The 24009-nt window shown below is 35.7% G+C and overlaps 3 protein-coding genes across 4 annotated transcripts; 2 read left to right on the top strand and 1 right to left on the bottom strand.

Moving 5' to 3' along the window:
* The first annotated feature begins 167 nt into the window (after positions 1-167).
* LOC147542964 (putative AMP deaminase) lies at positions 168-10855 on the top strand. Its single transcript, XM_086673628.1, has 19 exons — positions 168-1260; positions 2295-2464; positions 3268-3472; positions 4481-4659; positions 5435-5486; positions 5576-5703; positions 5799-5978; positions 6121-6188; positions 6272-6414; positions 6692-6753; positions 7169-7282; positions 8210-8350; positions 8676-8828; positions 8907-8960; positions 9051-9161; positions 9330-9503; positions 9589-9669; positions 9755-9853; positions 10368-10855. The coding sequence occupies exons 1-19, from the start codon at positions 807-809 to the stop codon at positions 10434-10436; spliced, it is 2637 nt and encodes an 878-aa protein (XP_086529754.1). The 5' UTR covers positions 168-806; the 3' UTR covers positions 10437-10855.
* Positions 10856-13292: 2437 nt separating this feature from the next.
* LOC147542963 (Pentatricopeptide repeat (PPR) superfamily protein) lies at positions 13293-18801 on the top strand. Of its 2 annotated transcripts, none has more exons than XM_086632952.1 (6): positions 13293-13372; positions 13777-16593; positions 16815-16881; positions 17710-17913; positions 18081-18167; positions 18523-18801. In XM_086632952.1, the coding sequence occupies exons 2-3, from the start codon at positions 13913-13915 to the stop codon at positions 16831-16833; spliced, it is 2700 nt and encodes an 899-aa protein (XP_086489078.1). In that variant the 5' UTR covers positions 13293-13372; positions 13777-13912; the 3' UTR covers positions 16834-16881; positions 17710-17913; positions 18081-18167; positions 18523-18801. The 2 variants fall into 2 exon arrangements, with proteins under 2 accessions (XP_086489078.1, XP_086489079.1); XM_086632953.1 differs by lacking the exon at positions 13293-13372 and adding an exon at positions 16994-17067 and having other exon boundaries at positions 13650-16593.
* Positions 18802-20726: 1925 nt separating this feature from the next.
* Positions 20727-23606, bottom strand: LOC147542962 (uncharacterized). The gene is made up of 2 exons (XM_086632955.1): positions 22739-23606; positions 20727-21657 (listed from the first exon to the last, which is right to left on the bottom strand). The coding sequence occupies exons 1-2, from the start codon at positions 23329-23331 to the stop codon at positions 21210-21212; spliced, it is 1041 nt and encodes a 346-aa protein (XP_086489081.1). The 5' UTR covers positions 23332-23606; the 3' UTR covers positions 20727-21209.
* Between the last annotated feature and the right edge of the window lie 403 nt (positions 23607-24009).

The following is a 24009-nucleotide window of genomic DNA, read 5'->3' as shown; positions in this document are numbered from 1 at the left end:
TTGGCAAAGGCCAATAATCACTCAAAAGATATGGGTGCTTAATTTTGTGGCTTAAAATAGCATTTTCATTTTTCCAAATGCAAATCCTAATCAACCCATGTTAGTAGCTTTACCTAGATGCCACACTCACACTGTTATTGTCCCTTAGTAGTTTCAACTTACACCCCAAGGAACCAAGGCTAGGTTTGATGGTGAGGCCTTTACTACCAAATCCACTTCCACAAGAACATCAACCAAAAAAAAAAGCTATATTTCAGTTTGACCCAAAAACTCGTGCGATATCTTTCTGATTATATACTTTCATTATCTGTTTTATTAAGATTTCAATGATTTGAAATCAAATACTATACAAATGGAGCTGTCATTTCTTGTAGTATTGTCCTCTAATAGATAACATTTGATAATTCCCACACCATCCGAATGTTTCACCATCACTGTGCGCTTATAGGAGAAAAGTCCATCACTCTGATTTTGAGTCAAACTCTGAGTGATTGTATTTTGCTCTGACATATACCATTTGATGATTTCTCAACCGTCTGATCTCTCGGTTTTCACTTTCATCATGGGCTTAATAGGAGAAAAGCCCATCACTTGAAGCCCAAAAGATGAGAAAATCCATCTATATATAAAGTCAAAAGCTGCGCCATTTTTCACTTCCATTTACCATTTGTTGTTCCTTTCTCTTCTCCAGTTCTCTTCTCCCTCTTCTGTCTAAAAACCTGAGATCTTAGAGAGAGAGAGAGAGAGACTTCTAGAGAGAGAGAGAATCACCATCATCGTCGTCATCATCATCAGTATCAGTCAGAATGGAGTCATCAGCATCGTCTCTTCACCTAGCTATGGCTGCTTTTATTGGAGCTTCATTAATGGCTATTTCTGCTATTTATATTCACAAACGAAGTGTTGATCAGATTCTTGATCGATTAATTGAACTTCGCAAGTCTCCTCCAAAAAAACGATCTAAGTTAGTAATTTACAGTGATAATGAATACGAAGAAGTCGACTACGTAGATGAAATTGGAGAAGAAGAAGAAGATAGAGCTGAAGAGGAAGAAGAAGGTGTTGATTCAGACGAAGATAAGATTAGAACTATTCGTTACAACAGAATGTCATCTTCTTTACCTAATGTGGCTTTACTAGATAAAAGTTCTGTTGGCGAGGAGGTGAAAGTCGATAAACCGATACGATCCTCTAATTACTCTTCGTCTTTCAGTAATCTTCATTATATTCCTGTTGGACTTCCGCCTCTTCAAACTGATGGTATGATTTCTTATTATTTTAAAGTTTGTTTCTTTAATGAATTGTTCAATCTGAAAAGATGAGTCTTGAAAAGTTCACTGATTGTTAGTACTTAAGGGAATTGTTCAATCTGAAAAGATGAGTCTTGAAAAGTTCACTGATTGTTAGTACTTAAGGGAATTGTTCAATCTGAAAAGATGAGTCTTGAAAAGTTCACTGATTGTTAGTACTTAAGGGAATTGTTCAATCTGAAAAGATGAGTCTTGAAAAGTTCACTGATTGTTAGTACTTAAGGCCATGTTTGGCACGCGGGAAATGAATGCGATTACCACGAATAGCAATTCAGTGTTTTGATTCCTGGTAATAGCCTAACCCTATTGTTTGTTTTGGTGAAGATTAGAATTGGTAGAGATTAATTTTGTCCATTAAAAACACAAACCCACCCAACCCTCTGAGGTTGGATTCCCCCTTGAGGAGGAATAGCATTCCACAATGTAATGTGATTTTTGAGGCATTCCCGTGCATCAACACCATTATGAAATGTGATTCCGGGTATAACATTCAGTTCCCACGCACCAAACATGGCCAAGAGTAACCTAGTAAATTTTATAAAATTGAGACCCTGTACTCTGAAATCTAAATCGATTTGGAGGAAAACAGTAGAATATAATATCTAATAGGATTATGATAGTTTGAACTAAAAATAGAGTTTTGGAAAAGTACGAAAATAACAGGGCAGACAAATCCCACTAAGTGCCTTTTGACTACTTTCAACTCTTCATCCTCATTCCTTGGTTTTGAAATTCTGTTTTATAGTTGTAAAATCTATTATTGTGCTTTGCCTTCAATTTATGTACTTTGGTGAGAGAAGTTCTTAGCGCAGTTTTTAGTATTTTGTGTATTAGTTGTAGTTATAAATAACTTACTGAGGGCCAAAGTGTATTCGTTGAATCACTTAACTGTGTACTTGTGTAGTAATCTTGAACAGATACTTAACCTCAATTACTCACATTTGGTGTGATCAAGACTTTGTTTATCCTTTTTTACGCTTGCAGGAATCACTCGGTCTTTTAAGCAATCTGGTTCCAGAACACGGTTGGCATCTTTAGGTATACCATCCACTCCAAAATCAGCAGCTGGTACTGTATTTGAAAGTCTAGAGGAGTCTGATGATGAAGACACTCTACTTTCAAATGAAGAAGATGAAGGTCTCGGTTATGATAATGTAGGTTCTGCTTCAATTAGGTGTAAATGATAGCTTTTTATTCCGTTTAAAGTCAATTCCAAGGGTTTTCCTTTTGATGGTGCCCATGTGACCATTTGTATGCAGTGCATGCTGCCATGTATCAGACGTTTATAGATGGTACGACTGACTTGTGAGCTAGTAACTTAGTCCAAATCTATTTTAACACTAAACCATGAGGTTGTAACTGAGTTATGAAAAAATGTACCCATAGCGACCAAGGAATGAAGTTTCGGTTTCAGTGTAAATTTCGATAGGCATGGAAATGGTATATTTCGGTCATTTTGGCCAAAATATTTTGAAATTTATTTCCTTGACAAGGCATTGTTACAAGAAACTTAGTTAAATTTCGGTAGGCATGGAAATGGAAATATTTTGGACATTTCGACCGAAATATTCGAAACTTAATTCCTTAAGTGATACACCTGTTGTGTATATATTACTATTAGTCTTAGAAACCGAAGGAGTCGATGTTTCAGTTACCCAAAAGCAGGCTATCTATACTTTCTTGCCTTGAGAAGAATGAAGATGCTGTTGTTGGGCTTAGCAATGTTTTATGGTTGAATTTGCATCTGCAGCATGCTATTGGTTATGTGACAGCCTCTGGAACTAAAAGGAATTCCGAAATTTAGTCTCTTCCACTATAAGCTAATTCAACTAAGCTGCTAAAACTTAATTTAACTAAGTTGCTGACATTCTATATGAATGTTGACTACATATTCAAGAAATAAAGTTCAAATTTTTTATTGAAACCAAAAAAGTTGAATTAGTTTTTCATGTCACAGGATGAAGATATTGTAGATTCAACTGTTGTTCTATCTGAAGTTGCAGTTCCGCATCCTTACCAGGATCCAAAATTTGGGGTAGTCTTGAACAGATCACTTGGTAAAACAATTCTTCATGACAATTCGAAGGCTGTCATAGCTCCAACAAACATTGTAGAGATAAACCCTATAGACAACTATATTTCTTTGAAAAATACACCAAATGGTAATCTTTAACCCAATTATTTCCATTCTCCTAATTTTCAATTTTTCATTTGCAGTTGTATTTCATCTAAGATCGAAAAGCACCAAAATAGAATGTTTTTATAGTCTTGTACATGCGGAGATCTCATATGGTTTATTGGCTTTATGTCTATACGAAGGAGCCCTACTGTTATTATATGTCATATGAAGGAAATTTTAGGGTTATTATAGGTTTTGGACTTTGGAGTCCTTTGGGCAGAGTTATAAGGACTATGGAGCCCCTAGTAAAATATTAGGCTTGACTGAGTTTATTTAAGAGTGAAGTTCTTCTTTTCTATAAGTGAGTAAACTTGCCTTTACTTCTACTGCAAGGTTTAACATTACGATTCTAAAAACCCATGTTAGTCCGCATCACTTACCAAGAGATTTATCTATATGAAATATCATAACTTGACATTCTCTTTAGTATCCTTAGGTGTAGGGGTGACTATTTTGTCTTCATAAAGTAACATAAAGATCCAAATATTCTCCATTTCTTTACAAGTGGCCGGTTGAGATTTTATATGCCCGGAGTTGGGGATCATCTTTGTTTCCGTACAAAAACTCAAGTTTTCCTTGTGCTTGAGAAACAAGCATGGGACAATATAACTAACATGAGAGTTCTCATTATTTTTCCTATTTAATGAAATGGTTTCCGAGTTCTAGATTTTGCTTTGTTCTTTTTGAATTCTGACATGTTTTCGTCCTTCCTCTTAGTCACCGTTTACGACACTAAGCATTACTTGAGTTTCAGTTTTCACACCTCACAAGTGATAAGTCAAACGACAGCTGTTTTTTGTCCCGCTCATTTTTTCCTTTGTCTGGGTATTTCCTATTATTTGATCCTCCGGTAATGCAATTTTGTTACAACTGTTAGTATTAGAGTATCTAAGCTATGTGAACATCTTTTTGCTACTCTTTGGTTGCTTTTCGGTTTGATTACTGTCTTGAAGTTCCTGATACAATTTATTTTCCATGATTATTAAATTAGAGGCACCAAGAGGAGAAGAGGAAGAAGTATGTATGATGATTCGTGAGTGTTTAGAGTTGCGGGAGAAATATGTATACAGGGAAAGTGTTGCCCCATGGGCGAAAGAGACAAATACAGAATCTAGTGCTCAACCAGTGAACAAAGACCCGTTACATTTTGAACCCGTTGATCCAACTGAGGTAAGCTTTAAGTCATCTTTGAGGTGAATTTCTGAAGTCAGAGTTCCACTATACCTGGAATTTAGTGAATATTCGCATGTTTAAGTTGTCTAAGGATCAAGCATTTGAATAACTAGGTTTCCACCGCGTGCAAAGAGATAGTGAGAGGGGTAGATTGAATCGAACCATAAGAAATGCAGAGAGAGAGATTGAATCAAATTCGAAATATACAATTAAAATCAAACCTAATGTTAAGAGAACGTTGAACACAGAGAGAGGGAGTGAGAGATTGAACATAAAATTTTATTAGACCTTTAAATGGAGAGAGAGATGAATTGAAAATCAAATAAGAGACAAACAGAGGGCAATAGATTCATTTACTTTATTTAGGATTTAAGTTAAAAAGTGTAAAAGATATAGTATATATTAAAAGTGAGAGTGGAGAAAATCGAGGGTGAGTGGAGAGAATGAAGGGTGAGGGCATTTAGTCAGCCAACCATGAGATAAATTGACCATGTGATTAAAACTAACCGTGTGATTAAATTTAACTCTCTAATTAGGTACTCGTAGATGGGAGGTTAAGATATGTGGGGTAGTACCGTAGTAGTGATTGGAGATATTTTGGTATACTACAAAAAACTTAATTATTGACACTAATACCCTTATGTTTTGAGTCTATTTACATAAAGAGGGATTTATATCCGTTGGATCTTGGATATGATCTTTATCAAACCGACTGACCTATTTTATTTTATAAGATGTTATCCTTATTTCTGTTCTTTTTATTGGGAAACAGCATTACTTTAAGATGGAGGATGGGGTCGTCCATGTCTATGCAAACAAAGATGGTAAGAGTTGTAAATGTAAATTTTTTTGCATTAATGCATTAATGTGACCTTACTGTAGATTGCTGAAGTGTCAGTTATTGTTTTTTCAGCAACTGAAGAGCTGTATCCAGTTGCAAGTGCGACAAGATTCTTCACTGATATGCATTACATACTAAAAGTTATATCTATTGGAAATGTCCGCACAGTATGCCATCATCGGCTGCATCTTCTTGAGGAGGTATACAGTATGAAGTCCCACACAAATTTATACTGTTAGTTCTTTTGTAGAAAAAGGCCGTCTTAATTACTTGTGGACTAATTTACTCTCTGCAGAAGTTCCGTCTTCATATGCTAGTAAATGCCGATCGAGAATTCCTGGCTCAAAAGAGTGCACCCCATCGTGATTTTTACAATGTCAGAAAGGTTGATACGCATGTACACCATTCTGCTTGCATGAACCAGAAGCATCTCCTACGCTTCATCAAGTCAAAACTAAAAAAAGAACCTGACGAGGTAGACCACGCTCTTCTTCCTTGACTTCTTTATCAAGTCAGTGAGCTGTTCCCTTTGATTAATGTGTTAATGGCATAATAATTTATATAGTTTTAGCATCTTTAATTTTTGAGTATCACATGCCATTATATTGATAATGCAGGTTGTCATTTTCCGAGATGGAAAATATCTTACTCTGAAAGAAGTCTTTGAAAGTTTGGATTTGACTGGGTATACTTTTTAACTGCTCCGTTTAGAATGCTTTTAAGGATTACTGTGTGCTCATACTTAATATTTTCCCATTGAACATGCAGAAATGACCTCAATGTTGATTTGTTGGATGTACATGCTGATAAAAACACATTTCATCGTTTTGACAAATTTAATCTGAAGTATAACCCTTGTGGTCAGAGCAGACTCAGAGAGATCTTCCTAAAGCAAGATAATCTTATCCAAGGTTTGGGGCATAGAGCATTGGAAACAGAATATTTTTTTTTTTTTTTAAAATGAATCAATACAAACTATACTTGCAGCAATCATTTACTTGGTTTGCCCTTTTACATTTGCCTGAAAGTGATGTATGTTTGCCACTTATGAACTGTCAAGTGTCAACCAATATCTGACCGCGCTTAATTTTTTAGAAATGGGTATCCACGTTAAATAGGTTTATCGTGGAATTAAATTCATACTAGATTCTACTTATCCTCCTAAGGCTTCTATCTGCTTCTGTTCAGGGCGCTTTCTGGCCGAAGTAACAAGGGAAGTCTTGAATGATCTGGAAGCAAGCAAGTACCAGGTTTGTGCAAATAAATTTTACCTATTGTGTTAACTAAGCTGATACTTTCAGAAAATTTTACTATTAAGTGGGTAATACTTGCACTTGGGTAGTGCAAGCTTAACAAGGTATCTTAGTTACCTTCATAAATATGGGGAACAGAGGAAGCTTCTGCGAGATATGGCAGTTAAGTCTCTTGTCCGGAAATGTACGAAGAAACAATTGCAGATCCAGCACCTTCAATCACTGTAGCTGCATGCTTGAAATAACTATAATGAAAGGAGATGTACTTGAATAGTTAGCTGACCTCGATCCTTAATCTGTCAAGTACATATCAAATTCAAGTGACTATTTTCTGTTCACTGATTTTGACATATAAGATGACTTAATTAATAGTTAGTCACACATCAAATTCAAGCTACTGTCTGTATTTCAGATGGCTGAGTACCGGGTCTCAATCTATGGAAGGAAACAAAGTGAATGGGACCAGTTGGCAAGCTGGTTTATTAACAATGAGCTTCATAGTGAAAATGCTGTTTGGCTAATTCAGGTTGGTAATTTATCCACCCATCTGTTGAAAGAGTTGCTCTTTTGTGTTACATGTCTCTTATAAATGAGTAGATGTTATCACATATCAAAATTTCTTTACCAAACACGTAAGAGGATCATATCAAGTAAAACTTGAAGTAGGGCCTAGTGCTATAGGCTTTGAGTGTTGAATGATAATTATTCTTCATGAAGTTACGAAAAAAATTTAGATTGTGAAGGAAGCTTCTCTCTCTCTCTCTGTCAGGATATGTAACTCGTGCAACGTTATGAGTATCAATATCCGCGGTAGGAGATCTGATGCAGTGAGTTGAGAAAAGGCTAACATGGGAATATAGCTGTTGACATTTATTTTCTTGTCTTCTTTATTAGGGCATTTACTTTCTACTTTCACAACAACCATTGTTACATTATACTATTACTATTATAGTAAAACATGTTAACCTAGAGTGTAAGGTCCTAAGTCCTAACACTATGTTAACCGAGATTATGTAATATAATCTCCTACCAATTGTATCCCGTCGGGGCTTTTCCGCTTCATTATTAATTCAAATGATTCAAAAAAATGGCACTTATACAAATCAGTGACTGCGTGTATTGAACATAGTACCAAGTTTCTGACAAGAGTCATAGGTCCAGGTAATCGACAAGGCAAAAAATACTGAGAAGCAGTATTAAAGTAAACTAGCTTTCAAGTTATATATTTAAAGTCTTGGTCTATTAACTGAAACTTGGGTCTTGTTGTCTCAGGTGAACAACTTTTCTGATCTCATAATTTTACGAGTTTATATGATCAACTCTATATATAATAAGAGCATTGATTTCTTCTTCTTCTTTTTCTTCTTGTCTTCACATTCTTAAAAGATTCCACCAAATTACTGTCGTTAATTTGTAACTCATCTTTTTTTCTCTGCTCCTCGTTTCATTCCAGCTACCACGGTTGTACAACATTTACCGGAAGATGGGAACGGCTACATCCTTTCAGAATATTTTAGACAATGTGTTTATTCCACTTTTTGAAGTCACAGTCAATCCAAATTCTCATCCTCAGCTACATGTGTTCCTAACGCAGGTTCTGTTTTTCTCTACTGATGCTACATTTTCTTTAGCCTCTTAAACTTTTCTGATAGCTTTTCTTTGTGCGATACCTTCTTGGTACGGTTAGTTTTGTTATCTGGAATTATAATTTCTTAAGTGACACTAAGAGCATCAAAGATGAAAGAGTCTGACAACGATATTAGGTGAACCAACTCATGCTGTGAGCGCTGTAATGATATATGCAGTTTTTTTTCTGGAAGGAAGAGACTAGAGAGAGAGCATATGATCCTCCAGTCTTTTGCCATTCTACTGATGTTGCTACTGAACGTACTAATTGTGTTCTTAATTTGTTCTTGCAGGTAGTAGGTTTTGACCTTGTAGATGATGAAAGTAAACCTGAGAGGCGTCCAACTAAACACATGCCAACGCCAACTGAGTGGACAAATGAATTTAATCCTGCATATGCATATTACACATATTATTGCTATGCAAATTTGTATACTCTCAACAAGGTTCGCGTTCTCCGTCGTTTTGATTAATTGACCACAAATGCTTATGTACCTACTTAATTTTACCTTTGCTGTTTGCAGCTTCGCGAATCCAAAGGACTGCAAACATTCACACTCCGACCTCATTGTGGAGAGGTTCTCTTAAAACCCAAGTCGTCCATTTTATTGTGATTCATTTACAAATTTACTGTTCATGTTTCTCAATTCCTCTATATATTTTGACAGGCAGGAGATACAGATCACTTGGCTGCTGCTTTCCTGCTATGCCATAATATTGCACATGGAATTAATCTCAGGAAATCTCCCGTCCTGCAATATTTGTACTACCTCTCTCAGGTACACCATTTGATGCTTTCCATATCCGATATAACTCTAAAGAAAACAGTACCCATTAAATAATTTTGGTCTTCTTGTTAGGACTTTATAGCTAGATCACTGAATATCAACGTCAATACCAATTTTTGTTATTGTTTTGAAGAAGTTTGCTTTCTAATTGTTTTTCAGGTTGGATTGGCTATGTCACCATTGAGCAACAACTCTCTATTTTTAGACTATCGAAAAAACCCATTCCCGATGTTCTTCAACCGGGGCCTAAATGTTTCACTTTCGACCGACGATCCGCTGCAAATTCAGTTAACCAAAGAACCACTAGTCGAAGAATATAGTGTTGCTGCACAGGTTCGATAAAATAATTCTAAGTTCTTTTATCAGACAAAGTCAACCTCTTTAATGACTCTTACCTGAACCACTTAATACTTTTCAGGTTTGGAAGCTCACCGCTTGTGATATTTGTGAAATAGCAAGATATTCAGTTTATCAATCTGGGTTTTCCCATGCCGACAAGGTACCATTTAATTTATTTCTCATTTTAACATATCCGGCTAGCCATCAGCAAATTTCTGTGTTTTTACATCTCTTTACTGCCATAGTTGCATTGGCTTGGGGACAAATATTTCTTGAGGGGCCCCGAAGGGAATGATATTCACAAAACAAATGTACCAAATTTGAGGATCGCCTTTCGACATGAGGTAAATTTCCGAGCTTTCACTTCTCACATCGAGTATCATGAGTAAAATCTTGCTGAAACAAATCCTGAGAATTTTGCAAATATTCACATCCTCATTTATGTCTTAGTCGAGCGCTATCATATGAACCATTTTAGAGTTTGTCCACACGAATTTGACAATATAGAGTTAAAATATTGTAGTTTTAAAGATGCCGTATTTGTAGAGACTTTTGCTAAAATCATGTGGACTAACTACAACGTGGTTTTAATATTTCTGCATTTTAGAATTTGAACACCAATGCATAACTTTTGCAGACCCAAATCGCATAATATGAAGCAGACCCAAATGAAAATTTAGAATCGAGGAATTAAAAACATCTTTACGGCCAACTTTTGGGGCAACACTTATAACCATGTCAAAATTGGGTTGATTCCTCCGCTCCACAACTTATCATTTCATCGTTTTACAAATCGTGCTATATACTGTACAAGGAACAACCCGATCCCCATTTAATGATTCAACAAATTTTTTGCAGACATGGAAAGAGGAAATGCAGTACGTTTACTGCGGAAAAGCCATCATTCCTAAAGAAATAGAACCGTGATCAGTGTCAAGAAGTCGAAATCATAGTGAAGAACTGTGCACTAAGGCACAATTTCATCTCAAGACGCATATACTGCTTTTTTCGGGACTGCTGGCCTCGGCCTCAGCCTCCCCCTTGCATCAAGGATTTGGTCAAAACTAAGAGAAACCTTGACACAATACAACAACTTCATGAATTCTGCAGGTAAACAGGAAGCATTGGCAAAAAAAATCTGTTGGGTTTGCCAATTTGTTGTGAAAAGTAGATATTGGATTAGCATAATTCTGATTGATGTTGTAAAGTGAAAATCATTATTTCTAAAACAACGAAACCACAAACCATTTAAGACTTGTAATCTTAAAAGTTTTAGTTAATGATTTTGGTTAGTTTTTTTTTCTGATGAAGTATGATTTTGGTTAGTTGATAGTTAAGATTGAGAATATTTTTCTAAAGAGTACATGAATTTGTACCTAGGGCACACAAATGTCTTTCAATTTGGACTTTAGTATATGTTGTAAAACCTGAAAACTACACTATGGTATTAGGATGAACCAATCTGAACTAGGTTGAGAAACCCAACTTGGTTATGTGGTATCATGTTTTCCTTTTGATAGAGGAGAGTAGCATTCTAGTATCACGCCGACCTTTGCAGAAAAATAAAATTGGTTGATTGACCTTTTATGGCTTGTATCTTGGATTTATAAACTCCCAAGATTTTTCTTTTCTCTATTATAGTATTCAACTTATGGCAACACGATTTAATGATTCTTTAGGCTTACTGCTGGATTCATCATCTAACTGCCTTTTGCTTGTACTGATTGAGCCAATTTGTGTTGGCATCAAGAACCAAACTAGTATTGAAATGCCCCTATGTCTCTACTATGGACACAAGCAGGTTCTGGCAATTTACGGACGAAACTAAATAACGGCATAGTCTTTGTAAATCGAAATGGTATGTGCTCGTGCCCATTTCGGGATACAAGGCTTTACGTGTACAAACTACAAAGTAACTATGTATCTCATATCTTATGTTCTTTTTATGTATAATTGGCACTTTACATTGTTGCCGAACCCTAAACCTAATTAGTGACCTTGCCGAGTTGATACATCCTTGAAATGTCCTTGAAAAAGAAAAAAAATTGTCTACTTGCGAGCAACAGACTTAAATTAGGATAAGGGACCTTGAAAGAGGATTGCTAAATGTCCTAGTAGCCAGAGTGCCCAACATTACTGAGTATGAAATTTCAGCTTTACATGTGCAAACTACACAATATCTGTGTGTTTCGTATCTCATGTCCTTATTATGTATCATTCCTATTTTACGTATTTCCTATCCCCAAACCTATTTAGTGACCCAAGAAGTTGCCGAGTTGATACATCATTGGGATGTCCATGAAAAAGAAAAAGAAGTTGTCTAGTCCCGAGCAACGACCTCAATTGGGATAAGATATCTTAAAAGATGACGGTTAGATGTCCTTTTATAATAACTCGCCGGAGTACCCAATATTACTAAACATGAAATTCGAGCTTTAGAATTTAAGAAAAAAGGAAGGTGAGCATACCCGACAAATATCCTAGTCGATTTATTGTCGGGGTATTTTCTCTCTAAGTCATAACCTCACTCATACTCTTGCTACAATTCGACTGTCTTATGTGTCAGCATAACTTCTCTTATATACTATAGCACAAGGTAAATTAAGTATCACCTTCATTGATTCAGCTAGGATCACCTTCATTGATTCAGCTAGGTCACGAAATGGTACGTTTTGCATCTTGAAATCGTGGGGAATTTTGTCGAAGCTAGCGCTTTGGGGAAAGCTAAATAGTTTCTAGGGTGTGAAGACTTGGTCAAAAATTGGTCTATTTTGTTTGACAATTTTATTTTGTAGGTTGTTATGGGGAAATAAAAACCTCCACCTCAACTCACTCTCTCCACCTCACCTCTCTCTCACCACCTCACCTCTTCTCTCTCTCCTCCATCTCATCTCTTCTCTCTGCCACCTCATCTTCTTGCCACTTCATCATCTTCACCGACAAAGGTTGCCGACCGGCCAATTTTCTGCTCGACGACCTTCAAACATTAAAAAAAAAAGTTTTTTTTTTATTTCATCTCTCATCTCTCTTTAATTTTTTTTTTTCATCTCCTCTCTCTAAACTCCGGCGAAGGGGGTTTCCCTTTGCCAGAGGTCGTCCGGCAGACCTTGAAGGTCCGCTCGAACAAACCTTAAGGTCTGCCGGAGACATACCATGAAGGTCTGCCGAAAAAGACCTTCAAGGTCTGCTCAGTGCAGATCTATAAGGTATGCTTCGAGCAGACCTTCAAGGTCTGCCGGACGACCTCCGGCGAAGGAAAACTCCCTTCGCCGGAGTTTAGAGAGAGAGGAGATGAAAAAAGACTTATTTTTTTTAGAGAGAGGTGAGATGAAATAAAAAATAATTTTTTTTTTTTTTATGTTCGACCGACGACCTTGTCGGAAAAGAGAGAGAGGTGAGGTGGAAAATTTCCCCATAAATATATTGCCCCAGAAAATTTTCAAAATTTTACATACTCCGGAAGCTATTTAACTTTCCCCAAAGAGCTGGCCTTTGTCGAAATGTCAAACCAATTACGCTACTCTTTTTAATTTAGGAAATTAATCATCATTAGCTAAGAGCATCTCCAATGCAAAACTCACAAAAATCTCTATTCATCCTATGTGTCAAGTTCCAATTAAGATTCTCACTCCTAAGAACATCTCCAATGAAAAACTCAAAAAAATCACTATTCATCCTATGTGTCAAGTTCAAATTGAGATTCTCACTTCTAGGTGGCGTCAATAGAGATCATCAAATTTTTTGTATCTCCAATGCAAAACTCGAAACTTATTTTAGAGATCCAAATAGAGAGTTGCATTGAAGATGGTTTTTAAGAAAAAACTCTAAAAATCCTAAGTGGCACTCGGAGTTTCTAAGATTGAGTGTTGCATTGGAGATGCTCTAAGTGGCCTTAACAGAGATCCTCCATTTTTTTTTTATCTCCAATGCAAAACTCTAAACTTATCTTATTTACTTATGTTTTTTTTTTTTTTGTTGAGGATCTTATTTTATTTACTTATGTGGCATAGTTATTTTTGTCAATAAATAATTAGTTATTTTAGAAAATATAAAAGACTCGATTTCTATTGATCGAAAATCAAATATCTTATTTAATTATGTGGCATAGTTTTTTGTCTCTATTTTTTTCTCTAGAGTGTCATCTTGAGATATCTCTATTCCACCCTCGACACGTCATCTTAGAGATCCAAATAGAGTGTTGCATTGGAGAGGAGTTTTAAGAAAAAACTCTAAAAATCCCATGTGACACTCAGAATTTCTAAGATAGAGTATTGCATTGGAGATGCTCTAATCTTCAAAGTATTCTTCACATCTAAAAATATTTCTTCACATCAAAAACTTCAAATATCCTTGTAAGTGTTGGATACTAGGGTTTTGGGGCGTTTTCTGCACCAAGAGAAAAAATGCCAGTATCTTCTTCTTCTTCGATCTCGTCATGGCTGATACGCCTCCGCTCATGTAGAAACCCTAAATCCTTATCGTCAGCTCCTACATTGAGTTGCCAAGACTCTATAGTGAAAGAGAAATTTAATTCAGAATCAAATGTTTCTCACTCACCAATTTCAGAAATCAGTTCTCCTGAGAATCAACCATTATCAGAATCATCATTGTCTGATTTAGAAACTGTGGTTCCATCTCAAATCGATTTGAAAATTGGATTATCAGATCAATCATCAGTTTCAGAAGAATCTAGGTATGATGATTTGCATTTAAATCCTTCTTCAGAACAAGAAATTTTTAAACTTTCAGCTGACAAAGAACTAACTCAGGATTATGTAATAGATGTTCTTCTGAAAAATCAAAATAATCCAAAGTTGGCTTTGAAATACTTTAATTGGGCTGAAAAACAAAGAGGTTTTGTTCGTGGAATTGATGCTTTATGTATTTTACTTCATATTCTTGTGAGTTCGAAATACAATTGGATTGCTAGAAACTTACTGAATCAATGTGTTTCTGGTGATGCTAGCCCTAGCGCCATTGTTCTTACTGATCACCTAATTGAGACCTTGAAAACTTGTGAGTCAGATCCACGCTTGTTTAATTACCTATTATCTAGTTATATAAAGATTGGACGTATTGAAGATGCATATGAATGTTTCCTTAGGATGATCAAATCCGATATTATTCCTCCAAGTACTCATATAAATCTTGTTGTGACTGGTCTTGTTAGAGCAAACTTGATAGGTAGAACACGGTATTTGTATAATGAAATGATAGAGAGAGGAATTTATGGTGATAAGTATACTTTAGATGTGATAATGCGTGCTTGTTTGAAAGACAGGAAGCCTGATGAAGCAGAAGGTTACTTTAGACAAATGAAATCTAGAGGTTTTGAAATCGATCAAGTAGTGTATAATACTGTAATTCAGGCAGTTTGCAAGAAACCCGATTCAGTTCTAGCCTGTGAATTGCTGAAAGAGATCAAGGATAATGGGTGGGTTCCTTCTGAATGTACATATACAACTGTTATTGGAGCTTGTGTGAAGCAAGGAAATCTTTTAGGAGCCTTAAGATTAAAGAATGAAATGGTTAGCAATGGATATCCGATGAATTTGGTTGTGGGTACAAGTCTGATTAAGGGATATTGCCTTCAAGATAATTTAGATGGTGCTTTGGATATGTTCTCGGAAATGATTGAGGGTGGAACCACTCCGAATAAGGTTACATTTTCTGTTCTGATTGAGGGTTGTTGTAAGAACAAAAATATTGAGAAAGCATATGAGGTTTATGCCAAGATGAAAGTTGCAGGGATAATCCCCGATGTGTTCATGTATAACTCTTTGATTCAGGGTTTCTTGAAATCTCATTCTTGGAAAAGGGTATTTGAAATTTTTGATGAGGCAGTGAAGTATGGGGTTGCTAATGTTTTCACATATAACACTCTCTTAAACTGGCTTTGTAAAGAAGGAAGGATGACTGAAGCTATTAAGTTATGGGATAGGATGGTTAATGATGGAGTATTACCCAATGTGGTTTCTTACAACAACCTAATACTAGGACATTGCAGAAAAGGAGATATGAATTTAGCTTCAAACATGTTCCTTGAAATGGTTGAGAAGGGTATCAGAGGTAATGTGATAACCTATTCTACCTTGATGGACGGGTACTTCAAGAACGGTAAGATCGAAGAAGCCTTTGATGTACATAACCAAATGTTGAGCTTAAACATAGTCCCGAACGACTTTACATTTAACACAATCGTAAACGGTCTATGTAAAGCTGGACAAACACATAAAGCAAGTGATACGTTGAAAATGTTCATGAAGAAAGGTTTTATGCCAAGCTGCATGACTTATAATAGCATAATTAATGGATTCATAAAAGAGGGTTCCATAGCCTCAGCAGAAGCAATCTATCAGGAAATGTGTGATACTGGAGTATCCCCAAATGTTGTTACTTATACTACTTTGATCGACGGATTCTGCAAAAATAGGAACACTGATAAGGCTCTTAAGGTGGTGAATGAGATTAGAAATCAGGGTCTTCCTTTAGATATTGCTGCTTATAATGCTCTTATTGATGGGTTATGCAAAAACGGAAATATGATAGGTGCTCAAGAGCTTTTCTTTGAGATCTTTCAGGTTGGTTTATCTCCAGATACAATGATTTATAATAGCTTGATCAGTGGTTTTCGGAACCGTAATAATATGGAAGCTGCACTATCCTTGTTTAAGAGAATGTCTGAAGAGGGTATTCAATCTGATTTGTCAACTTACACTACATTAATCGACGGCTTGCTTAAAGACAGTAACATATTAATGGCGTCAGAGCTTTACACAGAAATGTTAGGAAAGGGAATTGTGCCTGATTCAATCACCTATAGTGTTCTTATAAATGGTCTTTGCAATCAAAGTCAACTAGACAATGCGCGAAAAGTTTTGGAAGATATGGATACGAAAAACATAACTCCTAACGTTCTTATATATAATACATTGATTAACGGTTATTTCAAGGAGGATAATTTGCCAGAAGCTTATAGATTGTACGATGAGATGCTAAATAGAGGTATTAATCCTGATGATCGGACTCTTGATATGTTTGTAACCTCCAGATTCCAACCGAATTTTGTCAGCCCAAACAAAAGGTAAATCAAATGACAGTATAGTGATTAACTTTTCCATGAAATATTCTGGGTCCTTCAAGCTTAACAAATTGTGGGTACCTGCCATAGACATTAATGCAAAGAGCCCATTTGATTGCATGCTCAAAACTCCTTTCCATCTGCTTCTTATTGCATTTATGCTAGTGAGAACATCAGCCTATCATGATATTATCTTGATATTTTAAATTGATATTATCTTGTAGGGAGCACCTGCAGTTATAGAGTCTACCTTGACAAAAAGTATTGTTGGATGCCGTGGCGGTGAAGATGGTAATTTCTTTGTTTTGTTCTATTTTTATTGCTTTTATGTGAAACGATTTCAGTTATCTTGCTGAAAAGCATACAGAATTACAGATGACATTGATACTTAGTATACTTGTAGAAGATGAGCATGATGTTATTTGGTTTTGGCTGGAGAAAGCACGTGAATGTCCCGTCTGTTCTCAATATTTCGTGGTAAATGGAGTATAAAACTCGATTAGCAATTTACAACCTCTCAAGGTTTCCCTTACAAGTTTCGTTAGGATATAAAAATGATCAGGCTACCTAATACTCTTCTCAAACTCATATTAGATGAAATAACGCAGATTACCGCCTGAAACCTACCCTTTCCAAAAACAGTGATGTTTATAAATCTTGTCTTGAATATCGTCTACATCGTTAGGCACCATTGTCTTGAAATGGACATTGCACATGAACCTTTTGGTTCACATCGAATAGGTTGAATACTTGATTTTATTTTTCCGATGTTTTCTTGGCTGGAAGTGGTTGGTCCAGGTAGGTCTTCTGATGGTCACGACGATGACAATCGTCACGCTCATCACTAATAGATGCTGCTGCTGCTGTTAGGCTTATCGATCTTTGATGGTTGAATTTGCATCTGCAGCATTCCTTTGGGGATGTGATAGCCTCTGAATTTTCTAAAAGGAATTGTGAAATTTAGTCCCTTTCCACTGAAAGCTAATTTAACTAAGCTGCTAACACTTAATTTCAACTAAGTTGCTAACATTCTATACGAACGTTGACTGCATATTCAAGAAATAAAGTTCAAATTTCTGCTTAAAACCAAAAAAGTTGAATTAGTTTTTCATGTAACAGGCTGAAGATATTGTAGATTCAACTGTTGTTCCATCTAGAATTGCAGTTCCACATCCTTACCAGGATTCGAAATTTGGCGCAGTCTTGAGCAGATCACTTGGTGAACAATTCTTCATGACAATTCAAAAGCCGCCGTAGCTCCAACAGACATTGTAGAGATAAATCCTGTAGACATGTATATTTCTTTGAAAACTACACGAAATGGTAATCTCATTATTCACATCTTCCTTAACCAAATTATTTCCATTATCCAAATATTCATTTTCAGTTGTATTTGGCTTTCTTCTATTTTTAATTGTCTTCACGTGAAACTATTTTAATAATCTTACTGAAAAGCATACGGATGACATTGATACTTAATATATTTGCAGAAGATGAGCATGATGTTGTTTGGGTTTGGCTGGGGAAAGGAAACTCACACGAATGTCCTTGACTCCGTCTGTTCTCAATAATTTGTGGTAAGTGGAGTTTAAAACTTGATTACTAATTTACAAATTCTCAAGCTTCCCCATTACAAGGTTCATTAGGATATAAAAATGATGAAGCTACTTAACGCTCTTCTCAAACTCATTAGACGAAATAACTCGAAGGAGAATATGAGAGTAAGTAAAATGATGTATGTCTTTCCACTAGAGAGACCCCGTCTGAAACCTACCCTTTCCAAAAACAGTTATGTTTTTAACACTCGTCCTGAATACCGTCCACATTGTTAGGCACCACGATCTTGAAATATGGAGACTGCATAAACCTTTCGGTTCACATCAGATAGGTTGAATACGTGATTTTATTCTTTCAATGTTTTGGTTTGTCCAGGTGGATCTCCTGATGGTCACGACGATGGCGATCATCACGCTCATCATTAATTGTTCTGCAACTTTTTCTTTCCAGGGCAAGTTTTGGTGAGATTACTTGACGGTTGCCTATATATCTTGTAGCTTCATTATATGATGTTTGTTTTCATTTTCTGGCCATCCCATTTGAATAGTTGGTTTTCATTTTAGTCTTCGTTCAAAGGGTATTCCCAAATAATGGCTAATTTGTTATTTAAACTTCTCATGTTGAATTTCTAATTTTAACTTCCAATTTTTTTTATCTTGTTTTTGTTAATGATTTTGATTAGTTGATAGTTGGGATTGAGAGTACTTTTGTAAAGAATACATGAATTTGTACCTAGGGCACATAAAAAATGTCTTTCTCAACAGGTTAGAGAAATTGCACATGAAATAACTCAAAGAGATGAAAATGACATTGTGATACCTCTGTACTGGAGTGAGATAGGTATATCTTCAATTGGAAATGGAATCAAGTTCTTATTCTTTGCTCATATTCGATTTTCGTAACCTTATATGTTCAAGAATACTAAAAAGTTGGACTGTGGTCATTGTGCACATATAATCCTTCCATTCTAAATTTCGAGTAGACATATTTTGTGAAATCCATCTGTATTTGGATAAACGTAATCGAAAAGTCTTTACTTCTAGAATTCTTTTTAGCTATGGGCTAGCAATGGTTAACTTATACCACTAATTCTTACTTTTTGTAAGGATCACTGTGAGTTTTTGCTCCACTATCACATTTAACAAATCTCAAAATTTGAGAAAAGATATTCGATTTACCCTCCAAAAATTTAAAATGTATAAAGAAAAGAAGTCTTGAAATGAAATTCCTTTTCAACCATGGAAATAAGAGCAGTTGTTACATCAAAGAATCAAATTCCCAAAGAAACACAATTCTTAATGCTTTTAGAGAACTCAATTCAGCTATAAATTGTCTCTTACTTCCTACCATTTCCAATCCATCAAAACACCCATTTCCTTAACTCAAGTCAAAAGAATAAGATCAAAAATGGGAGTTCAGCAATCTTCAATGGCACTCGGGCATGTTCCTCGATTAACCAACCAATCTCGAATACAAGAAATTCGCACTAAAAATGAATGGAAGCTTTACTTGCAGAAGAGTTACACACAACTGGTAAGGCCGCTCTTTCACTATTTTTTTAAGCAATAAGATTTGAGCTCTGGTCCCCCAATGGATAGTCCATATATGTCGTATCTCTACTTTTTTGTCTCCCCTCTCTTGTCGCTCTGATTGTTCGTTAAATATTTGCAACACATAAATGTGAAGACTAATAATGTAACGGTATTTGTTGTTGTGATGGTGGACGATGAAGATGGTGATAGATTTCACTGCAACATGGTGTGGGCCGTGCAAATTCTTCGAGCCCACAGTCATTGAGTTAGCTTCCAATTTCCCTGACGTTATCTTCGTCAAAATTGACGTAGACGTTCTACCAGTAAGTATTAATCGTCCATCGCCCTATTCTAAAACTGAGTCATTTTTTTTTATAGAGCTTTGGGTTAAAACTTGAACATATTAACTTGGAAGCATATTTTGATGAAACCAGGAGGTGGCTAGTGATTTTAGTGTGACAGCAATACCTGCATTTTTTATCATCAAAGATGGTAAGCAAATAGACAAAGTTGTGGGAGTGAATAAAGAAGCTCTTCAGATGAAGATCCAACAGAACAGAATCCCACTTCTACAATTTTGATTACATCAGTATAATGTTACATCTTTTACTTGTTTAGAACGATAAAACGGTTGTTTGTGAAGAATAAAGTGATTTTTAGAATTCGCTCTTCAAGAATAAAGTGTATTATTATTGAATTTTGACATCTCGTATTTGAATAAATCGATATGTATATACCTGAAATCGTGGAAACTTTTTAACTCTAAATTTTCAGCAATGAAATATATCTAAATGTGACAATTATACAACCATGATACTTGACCCATAAGAGTAGGCCGATCGTAGGCTGATGGTTGATGTAATCAGACTAGATGGACAGACCACAGATCAACAAGACAACTGATAGTCATACCCATCCGTGGATGTAGTCGCCCCACCTTTTCCGGCCAAATGACATTTTTATTTAAAAACGTGAACGGCAAACCAACTTATGTTAAATGTTACTCAACAAAAAAAAAACTTATGTGACATATATAGATGCACGTAATTAAGAAAAACGAACACTAACTTCGATTAAAAGTACTGTAAAGCTAAACAGAGGACTAACAGACCCGAGGGACACGAAAAAAATATCAATCACATTTTCAATGTACCAAAAAATACCTCCAGTTTGATCTTTGCTATGATCTGAACAAAAAGAAAAAAAAGAATCTACTAACTTACCTAGCAAACTAAGCTTCACCTGCAAATTATCTCATCCAGTTTCAATGCCAATTTCCGATTTGCTTCCATAATGTTCACGTTACCCTTAACGATCAACCAATCATGAACTACCTTCCACTACCCGTGTTTCAGAAGTCAGAACAAACACCATTTTGCTCGAAAAAATTCCGAATCTTGTCTATTCACATTTTCACTTTCTAGTTATATGGTTATATAACATATTTACACCCTGGAAAAGTTGCATCTTCTACCTGCATTAATGGATTTTGAACCGAGCGAGATAGTGAGCACTGAGCAGTCATTGTTGTCAGAGTGATTCTGGACCCAACACTCTCTTTAGATTTGATTTCTGTTCAGAAGTGAGCACTGACGGAAACTTGACATCAAACTTGATTCTTAAATTACCACTCTTTCCGGGTTCTTTTGATATTGGCATTCCTTCGTTCGGGATCACCATTTCATAGCCAGGTTTAACAATATCTGTCACTTGAATTGTCAGACTCCTTCCATCTAAGGTAGCCACATTGAAGGTCTTCCCTGTGAGCGCCTCTAGCAATGACATTCTTTGATTGATCAACAGGTCATTCCCATCTCTTTTGTAAACTGGATGGGGCTTCTCGTCGATCACGAAAATAATGTCTCCTTGGGCAGCACCAACTTCTTGATTACCTTTCTCTGGAAAAGTTATCTTTGTTCCCTTCTTCCAACCAGGCTTAATATCGATAGTCAATATTTCTTCTTCGTTCTTTGGTTTACTACATAAAAGAAAGATTTTGTTTCCGACATATAATAAGAGAACGAAAAATGACGAATATAGTGAAGCAAACTCATCAAACAGAACAACGGATACAAAGTCATTCTCAAACAAAGAAAAAAAAAATCTTGATTATCGCAAATGCCATGTCATTCCAATGTTCTATCAAACTCTAAATATTTTCGTAAGATCTCCCAAGCCGACTCGACGTGGTCTTGTTTAGTCTTCACAGTAATGCTGCTATCACAACTGAACGAGGTAGCATATACTCTCTTGACCTCCCAAAAACTTTTTGAATTATTCGAAGACTAAGGTAAACCAATGGTGTAATCTTAAGTAGCTAGATATATCTAGATAACTTTCCTGTTTAATGACTGATCCTGTCTTAATGGCTATGACCCAAAAATACTTTGAGTTTCATGTTCCTACCTGATTCCTTGCAGCTACAACCCTAATAGACCGTCTGAGGATTTCAGCCAAAATCAGACCAAAAGGTCTATCAGACTGTTTGTCTCTCTAAGATGAGAGAGCAACATGTAAACCTTGGCATCTCGGTCTGATTCCAACCAAAATCCTCGCCTCCTCGGCTCGGCTTGTTTATCATTTTTGGTTGCAGCTACACTCAAAGCGAAGAAGAACTAGGAAGAGGATTTTTGGTTGCAGCTACGGTCTGATTCCAACCATCAAATTGATTCTACTAAACACAAGACTCTGCGTTCTCTGTTCAATTCCCCCCAAATTAAGCTCAAAGAAAGAGCTCTCAAATTTCTAATATCACTCCTATAATGATTCATTTTCCTTTCAAGTTAATTGATCAAACAAAAAACAATTTACACCAAAAGTATCAAATAATCATACAATGATATAAGCATATTGGTTTAGGGCAAATTCATCTCATGTTATCAATCTTAAACCTCAATTATGTCTACTACTCTCATTCACCGTTATAATCATCATCTACACATTAGTCTCTTTTTCTTCTAAACCCTAATTATGTTTTTGTATCAATGTCTAGAAACTAATCAAACCAGAGATTATAAATAAAAAATCAATCATAAAAAAAGTACAAAGAAAGTACATACCCAGAAGCATCTAAAACAGTTCTCAAGATCCTCATTTTCTTTCTTGCACCCAAGTAAAGATCTTCAAGTTTACATGGCAAATTGTTCTCACGAACAGGAACTTTACGAGATGGTTGATTATTCTTTGTATGATTATTATTATTATTATTACTAGTACCATCAGATCCTCCAAAAAATTCATTGAAAATCTCATCTGGGTCTCTTGAATAAAAGGTTTGATTTTGATTCCGATTATGATTTCGATTTTGATTTTGAGGGTTTGGGTAAGGATCAGAACGATGAGAAGATTGATGATTATAAGAACTAGAAGATGGATTATGATGATGATGATTATTAGAAGGGGGAGGAGGAACAGGAACTTCACCAGATAAAAGACCTTCTTCACCATAAAGATCATAGATCTGACGTTTTTGAGGATCACTAAGAACATCATAAGCTTGAGAGATCTGTTTAAACTTTGATTCAGCTTCTTTCTTGTTTGTTGGATTTTTATCTGGATGCCATATCATTGCTAACCTTCTATATGCTCTTTTTAGGTTTTCATCATTTGCGTTTCTACTTACCTTTAGAATGTTGTAGTAATCAACTCCCATCTCTCTAACTCTCTCTTTCTCTCCCTAAACACTTTCTCTCTCTCTCTCTAAAAACTCTGCAAATTTTGGGGAACCATTTAGTAGATTTGAAGCTCTGTAAAAATGGAAGTTTTCTATTTTTGTCAATGGATGCTAAATTGCGCCGGTGGGATATAATGTTGCTTCTTCATTCTATTTACAAAAAATTCTAGTATTAGAACGTGCAACAGAAGTAGTGAAGCTTTTGGTTTTTTTTTTTTTTTTTTTGTTAAGGATAAAGTGGTGCTTTTGGTAGTATTTTTTATATACAGATAGGAAAAGGTTATATACCTCTTAACAAAAAAAAAAAAAAAAAAAAGGTTATATACAGATATAGTTTGCTAAACTGCACCAGTGGGCCGTCGGCGGTGGATATAATGTCCGCGTATACATTTCGTGGTCGGCCGACTAACAAAACTCTGTAAGGGTTTCATCAGAAACCCTCTAATGTTTAAGAGTCGTTGTCGGTGGAAGTCCACTGATGTTTCTTACTGAAGTTTAAGTGTCTTCCATATTTTCAGAAACATTCTCTTTCTAAATATACACTAAAATATTCTCAAATGTCTGTGAAACTAATTTCTCTTGAAATATCTATAGTTTTGCGTCTCAAAGAATGACACATACATTGAAGACATTTGAAATGTCTCAAACGAATAACAC

This window comes from Eschscholzia californica, unplaced genomic scaffold, assembly GCF_041429995.1.
Source record: "Eschscholzia californica isolate CP2 unplaced genomic scaffold, dmEscCali1.0.p SCAF_4, whole genome shotgun sequence".
In the NCBI taxonomy this organism is placed as follows: domain Eukaryota; kingdom Viridiplantae; phylum Streptophyta; class Magnoliopsida; order Ranunculales; family Papaveraceae; genus Eschscholzia; species Eschscholzia californica.
The sequence above is the reverse complement of the archived record's forward strand: the minus strand, read 5'-3'. Positions and strand labels throughout refer to the sequence as shown.

Bases quoted from the DNA above. Each gene is read 5' to 3' on its own strand.
- LOC147542963 (XM_086632952.1), top strand. From the start codon at position 13,913: ATGCCAGTATCTTCTTCTTCTTCGATCTCGTCATGGCTGATACGCCTC.
- LOC147542964 (XM_086673628.1), top strand. From the start codon at position 807: ATGGAGTCATCAGCATCGTCTCTTCACCTAGCTATGGCTGCTTTTATT. The intron at 9,504-9,588 runs GTTCGATAAAAT...AATACTTTTCAG, and splicing joins AATATAGTGTTGCTGCACAG to GTTTGGAAGCTCACCGCTTG. The intron at 9,854-10,367 runs GTAAATTTCCGA...AATTTTTTGCAG, and splicing joins GGATCGCCTTTCGACATGAG to ACATGGAAAGAGGAAATGCA.
- LOC147542962 (XM_086632955.1), bottom strand. From the start codon at position 23,331: ATGGGAGTTGATTACTACAACATTCTAAAGGTAAGTAGAAACGCAAAT. The intron at 21,658-22,738 runs GTATGTACTTTC...TCTTTTATGTAG, and splicing joins ACTGTTTTAGATGCTTCTGG to TAAACCAAAGAACGAAGAAG.